Genomic DNA, 19,335 nt, shown 5'->3' with positions numbered 1-19,335 from the left:
GATGGATGCATTAACTGAAGTCTCTTTATTTGGTTTTATTTTATTTAAAAAATTTCATTTTGGATCGTTTGCTTGTTTGTTTTCTTACCAAAACGTTAGGGCAAGAACCCAGCAGTGGACTTGCGTTGCCGCCGTGGTAGTATTTATTTTGAATTAAATTAAAAGAAATACATTTCAGGGTTTCTGCTGTCGTGACTCTTTATTTCTAAAACGTCCGTCGGGGACAAAGAGCTGCTGCACATCCACGTTCTTTTAATTTGCTTTAACACGTTGATGATTCACTCCAGTGTTCATACAACGGAAATCTAGTGACTACATTTTATATATATATATATAAATATACATCATGTAATCAAGCCTCTTGAATCATTAATGGTTCACATTCCAACATAGCAGCTGTTAGTATTTGTAGTATTTTGGGCGTAAGTCGTTCATATACAACATATAAATATATTAGACAAGTTTTATTTAGGCTGGTGGGATATTTTACTTTTAGCTTTAATATAAATCACAGCCCAAAAAATGTAAATATGAAGTTAAGTTTCATTTTATTGTACTTTTTCAAAGCACGTTTTTCACACTCGTCTTTTATTTCTACACAAATAAAAGACTCAAGTGTGATTTAAAGATAAGGTGAATAAATAAAACTGGGTAGGTGGAGTTGCTTTATTGATTCTGAACAAAAAAATGCACTTAACACGACAAACTAACAGTAAAGCACATTTTAAGTGAAAAACTAAGGGTTCATAAATAAGATGCATTTAAAAGTTCAGGATGAAAAAAGTTATCTGAAATAATATCAGTGGCATCATCTGTGACCTCAGCTCAAGAATCTAATTTTACATTTTATCCCACAGTGAGTCGTGGAAATGTGTTTTAGAAATAATCAGATGGACACAAAAGTTTTCTCATTTAAATCTGAGGTCCCTGAAATTATGGAAACTCAATATAACGTCACAACTCAGCGACTTGCTGCCGGAAAATTTCATAAAAAACAATGAAATTAAATGTAAAGAAAGTGTTTTTCCCTCCGAGGTTCGTCAGGAACAATACTGAACGTGTCACAAACGTCTCCGAGCAGCAGCAGGACGGTGCCTCTCTCACATCCCAACAGCATTCACCGGTGTTCTCACGTGACCTTGGCGGTCGCTCCGATGCAACGTCGTTATGGGACGAGCCGTGGTGAAAAGAACCAACAGGACCGAACCCGCCGGCTCTCGGATCCGGGACGAGGTCTGCGGCCGGGGCGACGTTCACTCTGGGATGGCGGGAGGCCAGTCCACGTCCACAGACTGAGACAGAGAGAGGACATGAGGACGTATGAGACACAGCAGGAACACGTACAAAGAAAATAATACTGGTCCCAGAAGTGAACCCTGAGGGACACCATAGCATAACCATCCTGTATGAGACAGCGCCCCCCAGTGGCTCAGTCTGTCTGAGGCGATGCTGTGTTTTCGTCTCACCTCCACGTCCAGCTCCAGAATGTCCGTGTCCGTCTGGAGCAGCTCACACAGGTTCGGTTTAGTGCGGCCGAAGTCTCCGTGGACGAACTCTTTAATGTAACTGTCGGTGGACGTTAAGAAGCAACGACACAAAAAAGATCTGAAAAGTTTCCATGAAAATAATCTGAAGTTTTAATGACATAAGATGAATGAATCAAATTAAAACATTCATCCGTCCATTGTGGACACACAACATGTAGTGAGGATACGTCCCGGCCTGCGTCTTCAGCTCCAGGTGGAAGTGATGCGGGTCCAGGAAGCGAGCGTTCATACTGTGGACGACTCTCTGTCGGACGGCGAGCGCACGGCGATGCAAAACCCTGAGAGGAGTTTTCTGATCCAGAGTCAGCTCCTGACCAACAACCAACACACAAACACACTCTACTTCCTGTCTGAATCTGTTGTTCAGTTTCTGCTGGTCTGTGTGCATGTGTGTGTGCGTGTGTGTGTGTGCGTGTGTGTAGTGACCTTGATTTCACCAATGAAGATGATATCATCTCTCTGAATCGGTTTCCTGGTCCAGACAAGCGCCGTGTACGACTTCGTCTTCTCCTCCTCGCCCTCCTTCATTCGACTCATAGCGTCTCTGCACACACACACACACACACACACACACACACGCACACGCACACGCACACGCACACACACACACACACACACACACACACACACACGCACACACGCACAAGCACACACACACACATGAATAGATTTAAATTAAGAGCAGGTGCAGGTTTTTCCTGTCGAGCTGAACTCTTCTCACCTGGAGACGATCTGCAGGTCTCGTACTCTGATTTTGTCTGAAGACTCGTTAATTGTCTGAAAACATTTAAAAAAGACAAAGTTAGGAACCTGGACAACCATCAAACCTTCAAGTGTTTGTGTTCCGACATGTACTAGTTAACGAGATGCAGTGAAAATATCGCTACGAGTTGTGTGGAAGTCGGACGTTTGTGTTTTCATATGTGGCCTGAGAACAAGCACCTCCTGCAGCTGCTTCATCTCGACCCGGCTGAGTCTGGACTTGTGAGGATTAATCAGCTCCATCGCAAACGGACGACCTGTCAAACGAGGCCGAGACGGAAAATTAACAGAAACCTCCAGCCGTCAAACTTCAGGTGAAAAAAAACAACGAGCGTCTCACCGTTTCCAAGAGTTCGGACGTCGACGTCCTCTCTGCCGGACGAGGAGAAATTAAAACCTGCAGTTAAAAAAGAAGAAAGAGATTCAGGATGAAGAAGAGGAGCCGTCGAGTAGAAGACGAAGACGTCAACTTGGAAAGACGAGGACACTCCGGATGATTTGAACATGAGGGCTGCAGAGTTTTGTCCACTCACCCTCGGCTCTGAAGGACGACAGGACGGGCGCTGCGATCAGCTCCTCCACTGAAGACTCCATCCTCCTCTCTCCGTCGATCACCCAGGGGGTCTGAGGCAGACTGCGGCAGAACTTGTTGTATCTCCCTGAACGTCAGGAAACAGAGAGCGATCGTTCAGATGTGACGACACCGACTCAAGCGGCCGAATGTTTTATTAGCGACCTACGATACCTGCGATGAAGACGGACGTGTGGAGACACTGGACGCCCTGAAGACTGCAACAGCTGGATGGCCGCGCTGGAGGACAAGGGTAATGTCTGGAGTAAAAAAAAAAAAAAAATCTACAATCATCATTTCAATCTTTCGGACGAAAACAACCAGAGCTGAGGAACAAAGCTGATGCTCACCTGAGGAAGCTGGCGTCAGGAATTTTCTCCAGAGCTTTGACCACCGCCATCCTGGTGAAGACCGACTGCAGAGACAGACGGAGCCTGAGTGGATTTAACCTATGAATGTGTGTGTGTGTGTGTGTGTGTGTGTGTGTGTGTGTGGCCTCAGGTTGTGTAACATGAAAGACAACAAAGACCTGATTGATTCTGTTATCGTCTTCCTGCCGGCGACACCTAGTGGTCAGAGGCCACATTTCACAGAAGAACTGATGAAAGTTTAGTGCTCAGGTCAGAGTCACATGAACATGACGTCTCAGTTCTATCGTCACAGTTTGACCAGTTGTCACTTGGACAGGGGTCAAAGGTCACGGTGACCTCACATGAGCCTGGAGCTTTGACGATAAATCCCGTTTAGATGTTTGGACTCAATCACAACAGTTCTGAGACTTTTTGAAGACTCAGTCCCTGAAAGACGTGCGATCCGTCTCCTCACCTGCTTGTTCTTGGTGGGTTTGAAGCAGTCAGGACACACTGATGCACTGTGGGACAGACAGAGGTCAGAGGTCAACAGAGGTCAGCACTCACTTTGAGAGACTTTACTTCCTGTAACCATAGTTTCAAATTAAAAGCCCTCTGCAGAGTCGTGTAATTGTGACGTCATGAGCGGGAAACAACCATTCAACGAGTTCAGAACTCACAGGAAGTGGCAGTCGCCGTCTGTAGCTTCGTGGGTGAACTCCACGCCGACCTCCAGCCCGCTCTGAAAACACACGAAAAACATCCTGCAGAGCTGTTTCCTCTTTGAGCTGCGTGCTCGTCAATAACGATGCCCGCCCCCCCCGCCCACGAAAGTTTGACTCCGAAATGAAAAAGAATCTCATCGTGGATGTCTCTTACCTTGGTAACCACGGCGACACCCCCCAGCTGCTTGGCGACCAGGCCCTGCACGACCCACTTGAAGGCCTCTTTCAGTGGGATGATGTCGTCCTTGTCCAGCACCAGGCCCTTGTCTCTGAACGTAGAAAGTGTTGCAGTTAAACTTCAGGATCCACGAGACGCCCGAGCAACTGAACCAGTTCAAAACATCGAGAGTCACTTTACCTCACTTCCTTCTTCACGTGCAGCCAACAGGAGTGCTGCAGGGTCCGAATGCAACACATCAATCACAACAACTTTGAGATTTAATCGTAAAGGCGGTTACGTTTGTCAGCACGAACACACGAAAACTACAGAACACGTTTCCACGAAACTTAACAGAGGGAAGAGACGTGCGTCAACAAAGAACTTATGACATTTGTGACTTTCTTCAACGTAGAGTTATGGTTTGTGAAGGTTTCCCACAGAATAATTAATTGATCTCAATGAAACAAAATCAGTTCTATTTAGAGGACTGATATACAACAGTGGAGTTTTAGGGTCATGATGTGACAGTGATTAATCCATTCATTGGAAATAGAATCGACAGAAAAGGTAAAAATGAATGTAACCATGAGTCGCAGTCAGACACACTCACACACACACTCACTCACTCACTCACCTCACGGACACACAGCTGAGCTGGCAGAGAGACGGACAACACCAGGGTGTCAAACTCATATTTTTCAGCTTTCACTGCCTCTGCAATCTGTGAAAATACAAACACATAGATTCATGTCAAGAAACTCAGACACACACACACACACACACACACACAGACACACACACACACACACACACAGACACACACACACACACCTTTACAGCCTGAGTGGTGGCACAGAATTCCTGCAGGATTCCCAAACACACCACACACACATGCGACTTAGCAGCAGCGTCTTCGCCTTCCTCTGACCCGGCGTTCGTCTCGTTGTGTTCCAGTTTCGCTCTTTTGCTCGCCGGCTGCTCAGCTGCCTCTGACACAGATGCATCATGGGACTTGTTTTCTCCAGTGGACACTGAGGCTGCTGAATCTGGGGCTTTGCTGTTTTCTGTGTCGCTGATGAAAGCTAGAAGCTCCTTCAGTGTTTCCTGTGTAAGATGAGACAATGACCAGGTAACTGGTGTTAAGAGGGAACACTGGACATTTAGAAATATTGAGGAATGAACACAGAAGGTGAAACGTGCGTGTCCCACCTGTTGTGGCTGTCGGTAGGCGGCCTGGACACGAGTGCAGCAGAATCTGAGGATGCAGCGAGCGCAGCAGCCGGCAGAGAGCAGTTTCTGGACGATGGGTTTATCCTTCTCCTTCAGAGGCAGCATGACAGCAGGCTGCAGACGAGCACTGACATTTATTACAGGACTCCGGCTGAACACGAACTTTAATTCAACCTTTTCAAATCCTTTCAGTCACGGTGAGAGAGAGTAAACGATGCATCTTTCCTGTTCGTGTGAATGTGTGAGGACTCTAATTTGCCATTAAATGAATAAAAGAAAGAGCAGGACTCACAATTTGAACCTGACAGATAAATTAACCAGGATAATATTTGGATGATAGGTCGTTAAGATATATCTGCCGACAAGTAAACGTAGGACATGAATGCTAATGATCAATCTGATGATCATAAAGGTAAATAAACTTGTCTCTGCTCTCTGGTGGACAAACTGTTCCGACTTTAAATCGGTTCATGTATTATTACAAACATCATTTCACATGTTCAGATATTTCACAGCTCAAGTTCCTCTGAGGTCTTTTCTTTGAATCACTCTGATTTGTTGTTTGGGTGTAAATGTGATATTTGATCTCTGATGACAGAAACAACATTCAAGCTCCAGCAGCGACGATCAAAGTTCACCTGAAAGTAACAACACTCTGATGAATCAACGTGATTCTCTGAGTCTCTTCACTCATCCTGCAGGTTCTCATCACACTACACGTATACTGTATATTACACCTGTGTACTTTTACTCAGGTGACATCTGAGAGCAGGATGCAGCCACAGCATGACACTCTCGGGGTTGCTAAGCTAGCGGAGCTAACACGGAGCCTCTCGGAGCCCCCGGGAGAAGACGTGAACTCGAGCAGAGGTCTCGAGCCGCAGGTGGGAGTCTGAGAGGAACCTACCTGGCGGAGGATCCGTTCTTTCACTCAGACTTCAAGCGGAGGCAGGAAACACGCTTCAGCTTCCTGTTAGCGTGCTAGCATCCGCTAGCGTCTGCAGCCTCAACAGACGGAACCAATCGATCCGCAGTCAGCACGTCTCACCTAAATGTTTAAAATTCACAAATCGGTGAGAATAAAAACAGATTCAATCGTGTGAACTTTGATGATTGTTGATTATTCGGTGAATTCAATCTGAATTCTAACTTTTTGATGAGTACATAAACGAATCCTGTCAAATCGGCGATGGACGCGTTGGGTCTGGATACGTCATCTCTAGTCGCCGGATCCTCCCTCTCTCCGCAGGCTCCCGTGGTTCTGGAAGCTTCTCACCGGCGCCGGGACGATTTCACCTCAATCCGAGTCCATCCGCCGCCGAACCGCGTCCGTCAAACCCCGCGGTCCCTCTCTCCCGCTCCGAACCTTCACCCGAACATCATCCATCCGTTAGTTGGCCGCGATGCCCGAAATGATGGCGGCACCGAGGCTCCCAACCGGGGGCAGAAACAAAGGAGGGGCGTATGTGGACCGGGACAAACCGGCCCAGATCCGGTTCAGTAACATCTCTGCAGCTAAAGGTGAGCTACATGCTAACCTGGTCGAACGTGTCGCAGCATCTCTGCGGCCCGTTCAGAGTCAAAGCCCCGGGATGGGCAGGGCTGCACCGTGTGTCCGGTGCCAAACCTCCGCCAATAAAACCCCAATTTAACCGCTCACTCGTCGTTGAAATCGCACAACGCACCGGACACAGCAAATAATGATGTTTCAATAATAATGAAGTTTAATACAAATGTTCGGCTCACGTCGAACCTCTAACTTTACAAACACGCACGTTGTAAACTTGAGTTTCCTCTCACGGAGCCTCTGGGTGTCGTCTGAAGAAGCGAGCAGCATGACACAACAGTTTCCACATTTGTGGCTGGAGTCTGGTTCAGTGTTTTAAGATGCTCGAACTTGTTCTGATGCAGATCTGAACTAAACTGTTGATCATCATGTTCATTGTGATAACTTGGTTATTGTTAGTGAATTATTCACTGTGTTCATTCATCATCCTGACGTGCATCCATCCGTCGATCTGTCCATCATCATCCATCTATTTATCATCCATCCATCTATCATTCATCTATTTATCATCCATCCATCCATTTATCATCCATCCATCGATCTGTCTATCATCCATCCATCTATTTATCATCCATCCATCGATCTGTCTATCATCATCCATCTATCATCATTCATCTATTTATCATCCATCCATCTATCATCCATCTATTTATCATCCATCCATCTATCATTCATCTATTTATCATCCATCCATCTATTTATCATCCATCCATCCATCTGTCTATCATCATCCATCCATCTATCATCCATCTATCATCATCCATCTATTATCCATCTATTTATCATCCATCCATCTATCATCCATCCATTATTTATCATCCATCTGTCATCCATCTTTTATCTCCCTCCCTCCCTCCCTCTCTCTACATGTGTATCTTGTAGAGCCCAGTAAAGTCCAGTGTTGAATTGAATAAGATTCATCAACGTAAAGCTGTTTTCACATCCGCACCCAGCTCTGCACAATCTCCTGAAATGATCCAGAGAACACACGTCAGTCAGTTTCCTTTCACCAGAGAGTAAAAACTCTGGGTCACGATAGAGTGAGCTCCTGTGAGGACACTGCAGGAGAATACCCAGAGGCCCAACTGAAGAAATAGACCCTAAAAGAAAACAAATATCTCAGGATGACAAATAGTTCAAGTAGAGGACATAATGAGATTCTGGATGTTTTGGTGATGAGGGCCGATGCTGTGGAAGAGATGTTGATCGTTCACCTTCTTGTTTGACAGCCGTTGCAGATGCCATCAGAACGAGCCTGGGACCCAAAGGAATGGACAAGATGGTCAGTGAACACATTGTCTCTAACTCCGCCCAGCTCCGCACTCAGTACACGTGTTTCTAAGCAGAAGCTGTTGTGATGTTTCAGATCCAGGACGAGAAAGGTGACGTGACCATCACTAACGACGGCGCCACCATTCTGAAGCAGATGCAGGTGCTCCACCCTGCAGCCAAAATGGTACGTTGTCAGAGTCAACACGAGCTCGGTGATGGTTTGATTCCCCTCAAGAGGAAAGGAGGTGTGTGAGTGCAGACTTTGTCTTTTCTCCTAACTTGTATTGAAATGTGTTTCAGCTGGTGGAGCTGTCCAAAGCCCAGGACATCGAGGCCGGTGACGGCACCACCTCTGTGGTGGTGATCGCCGGAGCGTTGCTGGATTCTTGCTCCAAACTGCTCCTGAAAGGTGAGACTGAAAAATATCAACATGAACCGATGCCGTCGTTATAAATTCATCGAAATATGATTAATGTGTCATTCGTCTGAACGTTGCTGTTAACGCTTTGTCCCGTCAGGTATCCACCCCACCACCATCTCGGAGTCGTTCCAGAAGGCTGTGGAGAAGGGCGTGGAGGTGCTGACGGGCATGAGCCGGCCGGTGCAGCTCAGCGACCGCGAGACGCTGCTCAACAGCGCCACCACGTCGCTGTGCTCCAAGGTGGTGTCGCAGTACTCCAGCCTGCTGGCGCCCATGAGCGTAGACGCCGTCATGAGAGTCATCGACCCGGCAACGGCCACAAACGTCGACCTGCAGGACATCAAGATCATCAAGAAGCTCGGGTGAGAACTGGAATCCAGCTGTTTGTTTTTTATCATATTACCTCGACAGCATTTGTCGTAATTTGAAGTAATACTGGGAAATATAATAGTTTTTTGTTGAGTAGTGGTGCAGGATATTTTAAGTATTCGATTTTGAAACTTCAGACTGTGACACAAACGTGCAGCAGAATTTAAAGTGTGTGTGTTTTCAGCGGTACCATTGATGATTGTGAGCTGGTGGATGGCCTGGTGCTGACCCAGAGGGTGGCGAGCACCGGCGTGACCCGAGTTGAGAAGGCCAAGGTCGGCCTCATCCAGTTCTGCCTGTCCCCCCCCAAAACTGACGTGAGTGATCTGACAAACATCAGCTGAGAGGAAAGATTCTCTCTTCAAACTGCTTTTGAGTTTAACTTTGTACAGACGAGAGTTTCTGTGTCAGATGTTAAGTTTGATTTTGTCCTGGAGAGTTTTCTGACCTGCTGTGTGTTGGTTTTATTGATGGTGCGCTGCAGATGGACAACCAGATCGTGGTCTCAGACTACGCCCAGATGGATCGCGTGCTCCGGGAGGAACGTGCTTACATCCTCAACCTGGTGAAACAGATTAAGAAGGCCGGCTGCAACGTGCTGCTCATCCAGAAGTCCATCCTCAGGTAAACGAACACAGATCACATGAGAACAAAATCTAGTTTCTACAACTCGTCAGACTCTTGATACGAACTTGTTTGATGCTGACGACAAACCGTCCTGTGACAGAGACGCTCTGAGCGACCTCGCCCTGCACTTCCTCAACAAAATGAAGATCATGGTGGTGAAAGAAATCGAGAGAGAAGACATAGAGTTCATATGCAAGGTGAGCGTCAGTTTACAGCTGTTCCACACTCATCGGTCTGCAGCTCTGTTTCTGATGAGTCATTTGTGACGTCCTCATTATTTTGTTGAATATGAAATGAAAACATCGCAGAGCAGCAAGAACGTTTCCATATCAATTATAATCAAACACCAGGCAGGAAATCTTGGTTTCTCCTAATTCTAATCTGTTGCCTGTGTGACGACACTGCGTCCCTGCTGCTCGTCGTTAGAGACCTGGTGACGACTTAAACCACTGGAATTAAATATAAACAAGAACCAGGACATTTGTCCCAATTCATCGTTCTTTGGAATGAAGCTGATCTGTGACAGGAAAATAAAACAAAGTCTCTGCTCCTCTGCAGACTATTGGCACCAAGCCCATCGCTCACATCGACCACTTCACCGCAGAGATGCTCGGTTCAGCAGAGCTGGTGGAGGAGGTCCACCTGGACGGCTCAGGCAAACTGATCAAGGTAACGTAATCCGGGATTATTAAGGTTTGATGTTATTGCTGTTAAAAGGACGTAACTGACACCTGACGCTCCCTCTCCTCTGATGCCTTTGACTGTTGCTCCGTGCAGATCACAGGCTGTGCCAGCCCCGGGAAGACGGTGAGCATTGTGGTTCGAGGCTCCAACAAGCTGGTGATCGAGGAGGCCGAGCGCTCCATCCACGACGCCCTGTGTGTCATCCGCTGCCTGGTCAAGAAGAGGTTCGTCATTTCTGCTGAGATCATTTCACAGACTACACAGAAAAATAAACTCGTCCCTCGCTCATGATTCTAAGAGTAGAAAGATAACGTCCGAATACTTTTGATTTATTTGTATGTGAACTTATTGGATGTTGAAAGTACACTCTCAGATTCCCTCTGTCAAAGGCGCTCCTGCATCGCTTCATCGTGTGAGAGCGTAACAAACAGAGGAACATTAAGGTGGAACGCTCCCCGCTACTTCACGCCTGGTTGTCTCAGCAACTTGGCAGGGGAGCGTTCCCACACACACACACACACACACACACACACACACACACACACACACACACACACACACACACACACATTATCTGTTGATGTAAAATAAGAAGAAACTGTTTCTGTTTTTAATGATTCTATTTTCAGTAACAGAATCTTGTTGTGATTTGTTGTCTTCTACTTTTTCATCTTTATTCTCTTCCTCCGTCCCTCAGGGCCCTGATCGCTGGTGGTGGCGCTCCAGAGATCGAGCTGGCCGTGCGTCTGGCCGAGTACTCGCGTACTCTGGCTGGCATGGAGGCCTACTGTGTGCGGGCGTACGCTGACGCCCTGGAGGTGGTTCCCTCCACGCTGGCTGAGAATGCCGGCCTGAACCCCATCTCCACTGTGACGGAGCTCCGGAACAGGCACGCCCAGGGTGACAAGATGGCGGGCATCAACGTCCGTAAGGTTGGTTTGACTCTGTGATTCCTCGTCTAATGTCCATGAAATAAAAGTGTAGAAAAGAGAAGATGGGGCCACTGTTTGTCTCCACTGATTATTCACCACTGATTCGCTGTGTGTTTGTGACAGGGCGGGATCTCCAACATCCTGGAGGAGCTGGTGGTGCAGCCTCTGCTGGTTTCCATCAGTGCACTGACCCTGGCCACAGAGACGGTCCGCAGCATCCTCAAGATTGACGACTTGGTAAGACACCTCAACGGGATTTTAGTGGCAGAATCAACTTCCTGCTCCTGAGAGAACTTGACCTTCCTTCTGACTGGAAATCCAAACTAAACCTGTGTTTTATTCTGTTCCAGGTGAGCGCTCGATAAGGGATTTGAGTTTGTCCTGTGAGTTCTGTAACTAAGCCTGTTCGCACTGCGAGGGATCTGACGACCGTGTTGACGCCAGTTTGTTCAGATTTCCACTGTAGTTGTTACGTTGCATAATTTAATAAAAAGGCTTGTTTTTTTGTTGACACTCCATCTGTTGCCTCTGTCCTCATTCTGCTGAACACTGAGGTCATTTGTCTTCTGTTTCAGATTTTCAGGATTTTTCAAAATTGAAATCCTCATTAAAGAGTCTGTTCGATTATTGAGGACTAAAACTGCCAAAATTAGAAATGACCAAATTACACAATAATACATAAATGCAGAAATAAAATGCTGAAATACATTTAATATGTAATATTCAAAGGTGTTTTGAATGTTAGTTCAATAATTGAAACTTTACCGTCATAATGTTGTATAGTGTTGGTTCATTTGTGATATTTTTACTTAAACTATTTTGTTTGTTTATTTTTTTCTGTTTTCCTAAAAGATCGTGTAGAGAAGTTAAAAAGGGTTTAAATCCTGCAACAACAATTAAATGAAACGTGCCTATTATTTACTAATTTCTTTTTATTCACCCACTTGCTGCCCTCAGGTTTTCAGGGAGACGGGTCCAGAGATGTGTTCAGAAATAAAATCATAATCAAAACTTTCAAAACAGACAAAAACATAAAATATGAATCACCTTGAATTTAATAGCATTGTGTAAAAAAAAGAGTTTACAAAGCGCTTCGACCGCAAAAGCAAGAAAATGAAATATGAGAAATAATAATGATCAGGATGTGACGAGGAGCCAGACAAGTACGATGAAGTGCTCAGATTAAATGAATAAATGTAGAGCAGCCGTGTCACATGACAACACATGACCGCAGTCACAGACAGTTAACATAAAGGAACGAGTCAAATACAAAGAGAAAAGATAGAAACAGTAAAAACACATCCAGACTGAATTATATCGCTCAAAACCTAAAACCCAACCAGGACAATGATAAAACAAAATCACCAAGTTTGCTCTGACTTTCATGGTTTTAGAGTATTCACGTTAAAAGTGGTAAATGAAAATGATGAGGATGAAAACAGCTTTTAAAAATAGATGTTTATTTGAATGTGTCCCGTTTTATCTAACGATCTACATCGACTTTTATTTTTGTGAAGAAGCCTGACTTCCTGTTCGGCTGCGTCACTTCCCCTCCCTCCTCACCTGTTGCCCGGTAACCGGCCGCCGGTCGCTCGTGAGGATTTAGAATCAACGGAACCTTTTGACGGAAGTGATGGATTCTCACCGGACCAACGTCCTGGTGACGTCGTGTCTGAAGACGCCGGTGGACCCGCTCACGAAGGCGCCGTTAGCGTCGTACGAGCGGGACCGAGCGCTGCCCCGCACGGCCTCAGGACACCGGGACAACCGGGACAACCGGGAGCACGAGGCGGAGGTGAGCCCCGTTAAAGTCCCGTTAAAGTCTGAATCCAGTGTGACAGTGCTGAGGTCTGATTGGTTGTTTTCATGGTGTTTGTTTTAAAAAGGTGGGTCTAAAGTAATGAGGTCACTAATGACGTGTTGTGGTGTTTTCACTACGTCACCGCTCATCAGAAATCAGAAGAATCAGATCAAATCAGCTGATGAGGTCATCGAGAGGTCACGTGGAAGAATGAACGCTCCAGTGTGAGAGGACAGAAATCTGTTGATGAAGAATCCTCACGGTGTTTTTACTTCTTAGTTTCATCTAAATCATATGAACTGTAGTTTTCTTTACCCCAGAAAAGACCCTTTATATTCAAATACTTTATATTCAAATACTTTATATTCAAATACTTTATATTCAAATACTTTATATTCAAATACTTTATATTTACATGGAGGGGACCCTCTCTACGGAGGCCTCCATGTTGTTTACATTAGTCCAGACTGGACAAACTAAAACCTTTTGAGTTTTTATGACGACTGAAGCTGCCACAGGTTCTTCTTCATGTTTGGAAGGAGAGGGGGAGGGGAGGGGTGTTCACAGTTCTACACACTGAACCTTTGAATATCATGGAAACACTGAGTGCGTGTACTTTAACTGCAGAGAAAAGTACTCTTTCAGAGTACTACTGAGGGTCCTGATTTATTGAGCTGCCGTTGTTCACTTTAAAACTTGATTCCCAGCGTCTGCTGAGCGTCCTGCTGACGCCGTCGGTCCGTGTGCTGGAGGGGATCTGACCTGCACACTGTGATCGCCGCACTATTCTCGGACTAGATTATCAGACGCCATGTTCACTTTATAATCCCCACTACCTCATTGTGGATTGAACTCTGAGAGGAGATCCTGAGGACAGCACGTCGTGAAGCCAGACACCTGGAGCAGAATGTGTGTGGGCCCAGCTTCGTGCTGAGCTGCTCAGCCATATGTCCCATGTCTCTGTGGTGGCAGGATAATAAGCTTAGTCCTGGAGGAGCCTCTGAGCAGCGCTGCTCCTGGAGCACAAACACCGTCCTGACGCCAGCACAGCTTTATCCTCTGTGCGTCTAAATACAAGTATCAGCTCGGAGAAGTTTTTAGAATCATATAATTCAATCTGACCTAGAAGCAAACTCCTCCTTCTGAGTATTACTTGAATTTATATTTGTATAATATGTACAAATATATTATTCCATGCTAATGGCTCTTATTGTGACATTCACCTATTTCTATATTCATATTTACAAACTCTATAATCATATCATGATGGATGATGTATACCATCGTGAACTAATTGATATAGATAATATGTATTGATATATGTTCATACTTCTTTATTTAGTTACACTATATAGTATACTTCTATTCAATATTCTATGGTGAAATTATACCCATTAATCCATCTGTCTATCTTTATAAACATATATACTCATAACAATGTAAACCATACCTTATATATACATATAACTGTCTACATATGCTCATACATGTATATGTTTACTTTCATATCTCCTGATACATAATACTCAAACATAGTTTACATTCTTGTGCCAATGCTCTTTACTTTAGTACATTTCTGTACAAATAATATTTCTTCCTGTAGTTAAAGGTTTTTATTATTTACACATATTCTGTCTGTTTTAATTTAGTTTCATACTCAGATGTTTTGTTGCCAACTTCATTCTGACTCTTTGCGTCTGTGACACGTGAACGTCCCTGTCAGGTAAAAATCTCGTCCTATATTTCAGCTGGAGTACGAGGACTCCGGCTCTGACTTCTGTGACGATGATCGTCTGGGGAACGGCTACATAGCGCCGGGAGAACGCCTCGACCTGAGCGGCATCTTCTTCTCCAACGAGGAGTATTACAGCAAGCTGGAGGAGCTGAAGAAGGCCCACCTCCACACCATGGCCGAGCTGGAGAGCATGTACCAACGGAAGCTGCAGCTCAAGTTCATGGGGCCTTTGGACCTGACAGCGCTGGAGGCGGGGCACAGGTGGGCAGCGAGATTAACAAACTCAAAGTTAACTGAGGTTTTAACCACCGACTGTAAAGAAAGATGACATCACAGCCCCCAAATGTGACGCAAAACATCTGGATCCCCCTGATGTGTTTGGTTTTCCTGAGTTATGTGATGATGTGGATGATATCCACAGACAAAGGCAAAAGATGTGTCTCCTTTATCTGGATTCCTTTTGGCCTCAAGTTGGTGCCATGTTGATATTTCATAGCACAACAGCCTCGAGCTTCAGTGTGAAGGATCGACTGGCGTCAGCTGAATGTGCCAAACGAACGGCTGCCATCAGAGACTGAGTGCAGTTGAACTCAACATGTATGTGTTGTTGACGTGGTTAAGACGGACACGGTTACATAAACACCAGAGGAACGTGTCCTGTCAATGTTCATTTGTTACAAAAAGCTACTTCTTTCTAGTGAACGCTTCATTTTGCTGTCATGTGTTGAAGTGTGACGGAGGACGAGTGCAGGTGCTTTACAATGTTATGTTTATATTTCTGATATCAGGCTTCCGTGGTCAAACAGCAGCCCAGCAGCTTCACGCCGACTGAGAAAGTCCCACTCTGCCGTAGAACTCAGGAGGACTTCAGGACACTCGGACTCATCAGACGAGGATGATGTTTCCAGCAACGATGTGGAGAAAGGTCTGCTCTTCTCTCCCAAGGAACACATCAAGAACATGTGGAGGGACTTCAAGCTGTCACCAAACACTCGTCACCTGACGTCCTCCTCGCTCCAGAGTCTGCCGGGAGACCAGAAGAGATCCGGAAAGAGGAAAGGCAAGAAGAGGGAGACCTGGAAACACAGAGTGACAATCCCGAAACCTTTCCACATGACCCTGCGTGAGGCTGAGAGACAAAAGCGTGGCATAAAGACGCGCACAGAGATCGAGCTGGAGAACGCAGAGCTGCGGCGGCAGCTGGAAGAACTGACAGAGTGCCAGAGGAAGTTCCGCGCCAGCCCCGTGCCTGCACACGTTCACCTCCCGCTCTATGAAGAGCTGCAGGAGCAGAAGGGCGAGCGGCAGCGAAACAAGCGAGAACGAGAAGAGCAGTACCTCCGGACCATCCAGAAACCTTTCAGCTTCCTGGAGAGGGAGCGACTCAAGAAGGAGCAGAAACAGCTGCGTCACCCACAACCATCCGACCAGGACAGAGTCAAACCCTTCAAGGCCAAGCCTGTGCCCAAGGCCGTGTACGCCGCAGCATCAGGGGAGCTGATGAAGGAGGAGCAGCTGTATCGCTCCATCAAGACACAGATGAGAGCTCAGGAGTTGCTCCGCGGTGCCTCGATGCCTCCCAGCATGCTTTCACGACGACTCGGCGAGCGGAAGAAGACCCAAGACGGCAGCGATGCGGCCGGAGGGGTCAGCAGCTTCCCCCACCGACCCCACATCAACAAAGAGGTTCCTGACTTTGACGCCAGCTACAGACGCTTCCAGAAAAACCTGGAGAAACGAAAGGAGGTGAAGCCTACAACCGCATGTGAACCCTTCGATCTGAAGACTTCTCAGATCTCCTCGCACCGCGAACGCATCCTGGCTGACATTGAGAAGGAGCAGAGCAGCCCTCGGACGCGGCGCTGGCCATACATTAGCTCCGGGACGAATCGGACGGCAAACTCGAGCCTCTGTTCATCTCTCTCCGGCAGCCTGGAGCTCCTGCCGACCAAAGTCACAGATGCCACCAAAAAGCGCCATGAGGCCGTGAGGTATCATCTTAGGACTCCGAGGGCTTCCACCATTTTAGTCGAGACAGAGACAACCTCTCAAATATCCTGTTTAAACACATCCTCCACAGCAGCTGTCTTTTGAGTTTGAAATCCTAGTGGAACTCCTTTTTCCCAGCATCCCCGGCAGAGCAGCGTGTTAGGCCTCCCTGCAAAACAGTTGAACCCCCCGTAGCAGATTGTTGCACCCATGTCCTCTACTAGCTGCCCCTGCTGTCCTGCTGTCCCCGTCCCATCCAAACCTTCCTCCATCTGTGACCAGACTGTCTCCCTGAGTAGAAAGGTGCTGGAGCAGAGGAGGAAGGCCACAGAGCAGGAGGAGCAGTGGAGGGAGAAGCAGAAGCAGAGGGAGAGGAAGCTGCAGAGGGTGGTGTTGAAGCGAGCCCAGGCCAACGACCCCCACCTGGCGCTGTCACAGACCCACCAGACTAAACTCGAAGAATTCAGGTCAAGTAAAAACAAGAGCACAAACTTTCGTCTTCCTGTTTGTAAATGAGGGACTGACAAGATTGTGTTGTTAAACTCTGCAGGAAACAAGACCTCCAGCGCAGGAAGGAATACCAGCAGGAGATCAAGGAGATGCAGCAGAGAGTGAAGGGGAGGCCGCTGCTGCTGGAACAGGTCGCACAGGTGAAAATAAAGAGTGTGTCTTTTTAAACAGCTGCTGAACTATTACCGTTTTTATTCAAACTTTAATGAGACTGAACATTTAAACTCAGAAAGACGGAATTCATCGAGGAAAACCAGGAGGAATTTGCATCAGACTGGTGAATAGAAATGTTCTGGCAAAAAAATGATTGAAATTTTTAATCATAAAATGATGTATAGGAAATAATAGTATTAAAAATGCAAGAAATTAACAATTACTCTGTATGTATGTAATAAAATACTCTATTATATTACATCATATCATATATCATGTATCTAGAAATATAAGCAAAGACTGCATGAGGTGAGCTGAGGGAACGTTGATGGTCTTCAGTGATGAAGATATTTCAGAGCCTGGTTCTTCTTCAGCTTTGATCTCATGTTCCTTCACGTTGAGCGGCTTTCTGAACCTGTGCTTTAATACCAGACGAACGCCAAACAGGCAGCAGAGAAGCGCTACACAGACGCCGTGCACGGGTGTGAAGTGACCGAGGAGTTCATCTGCAGCAAAGCAGCCCAATCTGGATCTGCTCGCAGCGCCTCCCAGTCCAGTGACAGCAGACACAGGTAAATCATTTCAGGTTTGTTCAAGGGTTCTGTAAAGTCAGATACCTTCTTGAAGATCTCACCAGATCGGTGACTGAGAAGAAGAAAACTGTTCAGAGTTAGAGTGGGTTTATATTTCAGGTCTAATGGTGAAAGTGTTTTCTTCTGTTCATCAGTGACCAAGAGAACTCAGACATGGGATATCAACCTGTCCGCTACAGGAAAGTCTTCCTGGACGACGAAGATGTGGACGATCCCAACGAGAGGGGGCGAGGGAAGGAGGACAAGGACAGTGACGAGGCCTCATCAAACCGCCACGACGGTGACGACCCCGCCGGTCACCGCTCGGCCGAGGGCGACTGTGGAGATGATCGCCGCGGTTCTGATGACAGTTACCACTACTCTGATGATCATGAGAATTATTCAGACGACAGCAAGAGTGATGCCGACGCTCAAAAGCACGAAACAACAGAATGATGTCATCAAACTTGATGGAGAAGAATGAGCACAACTGAACGCACCGAGCGACGAAGAGCATCGAGGAGGAAGCTTCTCGTTCCTGGAACAAAGTGATTTCTGGTGTTTGTTGCAGCTTCATTGAATTTAACGGGACTGTTGGACCCTGAAGGAGGTTTGGGGGTCAGGGTTACATACATTTAATACATTTGCCTTATAGAAATGTTTTCAGTGAGGTTATTTAAAATAAAACTATGCCTGTTTTTTTAATTTATCGATAAAATTCCAACAAAGTGCAAAAAAACTCAATCAAATCAGTTCTTGCTGTTCTTTACTTTTAAAACACCAGTTCTTTTCCACAGCGACCCCGTCCCTCTGGAACAATCCACTCAGAGGCTGTACTGAACTGTCCAGTGTCTCCTTCACTGCTCAAAACCCAACTTCTCACAACTGCTTTCAATGTTTCATCGTGACGAGTATCTATCATTTCAATGAGTATGATGTGTATGTCATATTTATAGGGATTCATTCTCATCTGCTTTCTTTGACAATTGTTAAAAGTGCTCTACAAACAAGCAGCATGAGGAAGAAGCAGTGCGAGGGGACAATGTAGTAAAAGTAATAATATAAATACTTTATATCATAAAAGTAGAAATAATGAAACATCAACAAGGCTGTTCCTCCATATGTGCAATATAAAGACAGAGACCAAGGCTGTGTATTGTGAAATGTGTCTTGTAAATATAACTGTGGAAGAAGTGCAGCAGTTCTTTCTTGACTTCTGTATTTTAGTGCTTGGACAGTAGGTGCTGTGGTGTTGTGCAGTTTATTATTGTATAGTTTTGTTATTACTATAATTACGATCAATAATAACTATGAGTCATGATGTCCTTGTTTATTTCAAACTGAACCATCATTTTAAA

At 46.0% G+C, this 19,335-nt stretch overlaps 3 protein-coding genes across 5 annotated transcripts; 2 read left to right on the top strand and 1 right to left on the bottom strand.

The window, feature by feature from the left end:
• Nucleotides 1-652: 652 nt before the first annotated feature.
• pus10 (pseudouridine synthase 10) lies at nt 653-6,634 on the bottom strand. 3 transcript variants are annotated; one of them, XM_069530378.1, is made up of 19 exons: nt 6,496-6,634; nt 6,253-6,393; nt 5,325-5,459; nt 4,947-5,219; nt 4,750-4,836; nt 4,314-4,348; nt 4,110-4,224; nt 3,911-3,972; nt 3,706-3,751; nt 3,231-3,295; nt 3,055-3,140; nt 2,843-2,968; nt 2,650-2,706; nt 2,490-2,566; nt 2,269-2,324; nt 1,974-2,091; nt 1,715-1,857; nt 1,467-1,566; nt 653-1,292 (listed from the first exon to the last, which is right to left on the bottom strand). In XM_069530378.1, the coding sequence occupies exons 3-19, from the start codon at nt 5,448-5,450 to the stop codon at nt 1,254-1,256; spliced, it is 1,611 nt and encodes a 536-aa protein (XP_069386479.1). In that variant the 5' UTR covers nt 5,451-5,459; nt 6,253-6,393; nt 6,496-6,634; the 3' UTR covers nt 653-1,253. The 3 variants fall into 3 exon arrangements, with proteins under 3 accessions (XP_069386479.1, XP_069386480.1, XP_069386481.1); XM_069530379.1 differs by having other exon boundaries at nt 6,510-6,561; XM_069530380.1 differs by lacking the exon at nt 6,496-6,634 and having other exon boundaries at nt 5,984-6,254.
• cct4 (chaperonin containing TCP1, subunit 4 (delta)) lies at nt 6,618-11,735 on the top strand. The gene is made up of 13 exons (XM_069530377.1): nt 6,618-6,866; nt 8,142-8,194; nt 8,279-8,368; nt 8,485-8,593; nt 8,703-8,967; nt 9,159-9,291; nt 9,459-9,598; nt 9,702-9,798; nt 10,160-10,270; nt 10,379-10,509; nt 10,983-11,217; nt 11,341-11,454; nt 11,568-11,735. Exons 1-13 carry the CDS (start codon nt 6,749-6,751, stop codon nt 11,580-11,582), a joined length of 1,611 nt encoding a protein of 536 aa, XP_069386478.1. The 5' UTR covers nt 6,618-6,748; the 3' UTR covers nt 11,583-11,735.
• Nucleotides 11,736-12,750: 1,015 nt separating this feature from the next.
• Nucleotides 12,751-18,631, top strand: fam161a (FAM161 centrosomal protein A). Its single transcript, XM_069530376.1, has 7 exons — nt 12,751-13,012; nt 14,767-15,014; nt 15,542-16,744; nt 17,042-17,209; nt 17,293-17,392; nt 17,838-17,977; nt 18,133-18,631. Exons 1-7 carry the CDS (start codon nt 12,851-12,853, stop codon nt 18,431-18,433), a joined length of 2,322 nt encoding a protein of 773 aa, XP_069386477.1. The 5' UTR covers nt 12,751-12,850; the 3' UTR covers nt 18,434-18,631.
• Nucleotides 18,632-19,335: the final 704 nt, after the last annotated feature.

This window comes from Paralichthys olivaceus, chromosome 8 (genome assembly GCF_024713975.1).
Source record: "Paralichthys olivaceus isolate ysfri-2021 chromosome 8, ASM2471397v2, whole genome shotgun sequence".
Lineage (NCBI taxonomy): Eukaryota > Metazoa > Chordata > Actinopteri > Pleuronectiformes > Paralichthyidae > Paralichthys > Paralichthys olivaceus.
The sequence above is the reverse complement of the archived record's forward strand: the minus strand, read 5'-3'. Positions and strand labels throughout refer to the sequence as shown.

Coding starts and splice junctions, on each gene's coding strand:
- pus10 (XM_069530378.1), bottom strand. CDS start 5,450: ATGCTGCCTCTGAAGGAGAAGGATAAACCCATCGTCCAGAAACTGCTC. Junction 3,141..3,230: donor CCTGACGCCAGCTTCCTCAG/GTGAGCATCAGC, acceptor TTTTTACTCCAG/ACATTACCCTTGTCCTCCAG. Junction 2,092..2,268: donor GACCTGCAGATCGTCTCCAG/GTGAGAAGAGTT, acceptor GTGTGTGTGCAG/AGACGCTATGAGTCGAATGA.
- cct4 (XM_069530377.1), top strand. CDS start 6,749: ATGCCCGAAATGATGGCGGCACCGAGGCTCCCAACCGGGGGCAGAAAC. Junction 9,599..9,701: donor ATCCAGAAGTCCATCCTCAG/GTAAACGAACAC, acceptor GTCCTGTGACAG/AGACGCTCTGAGCGACCTCG. Junction 10,510..10,982: donor CGCTGCCTGGTCAAGAAGAG/GTTCGTCATTTC, acceptor TCCGTCCCTCAG/GGCCCTGATCGCTGGTGGTG.
- fam161a (XM_069530376.1), top strand. CDS start 12,851: ATGGATTCTCACCGGACCAACGTCCTGGTGACGTCGTGTCTGAAGACG. Junction 13,013..14,766: donor ACCGGGAGCACGAGGCGGAG/GTGAGCCCCGTT, acceptor CCTATATTTCAG/CTGGAGTACGAGGACTCCGG. Junction 17,210..17,292: donor ACTAAACTCGAAGAATTCAG/GTCAAGTAAAAA, acceptor TAAACTCTGCAG/GAAACAAGACCTCCAGCGCA.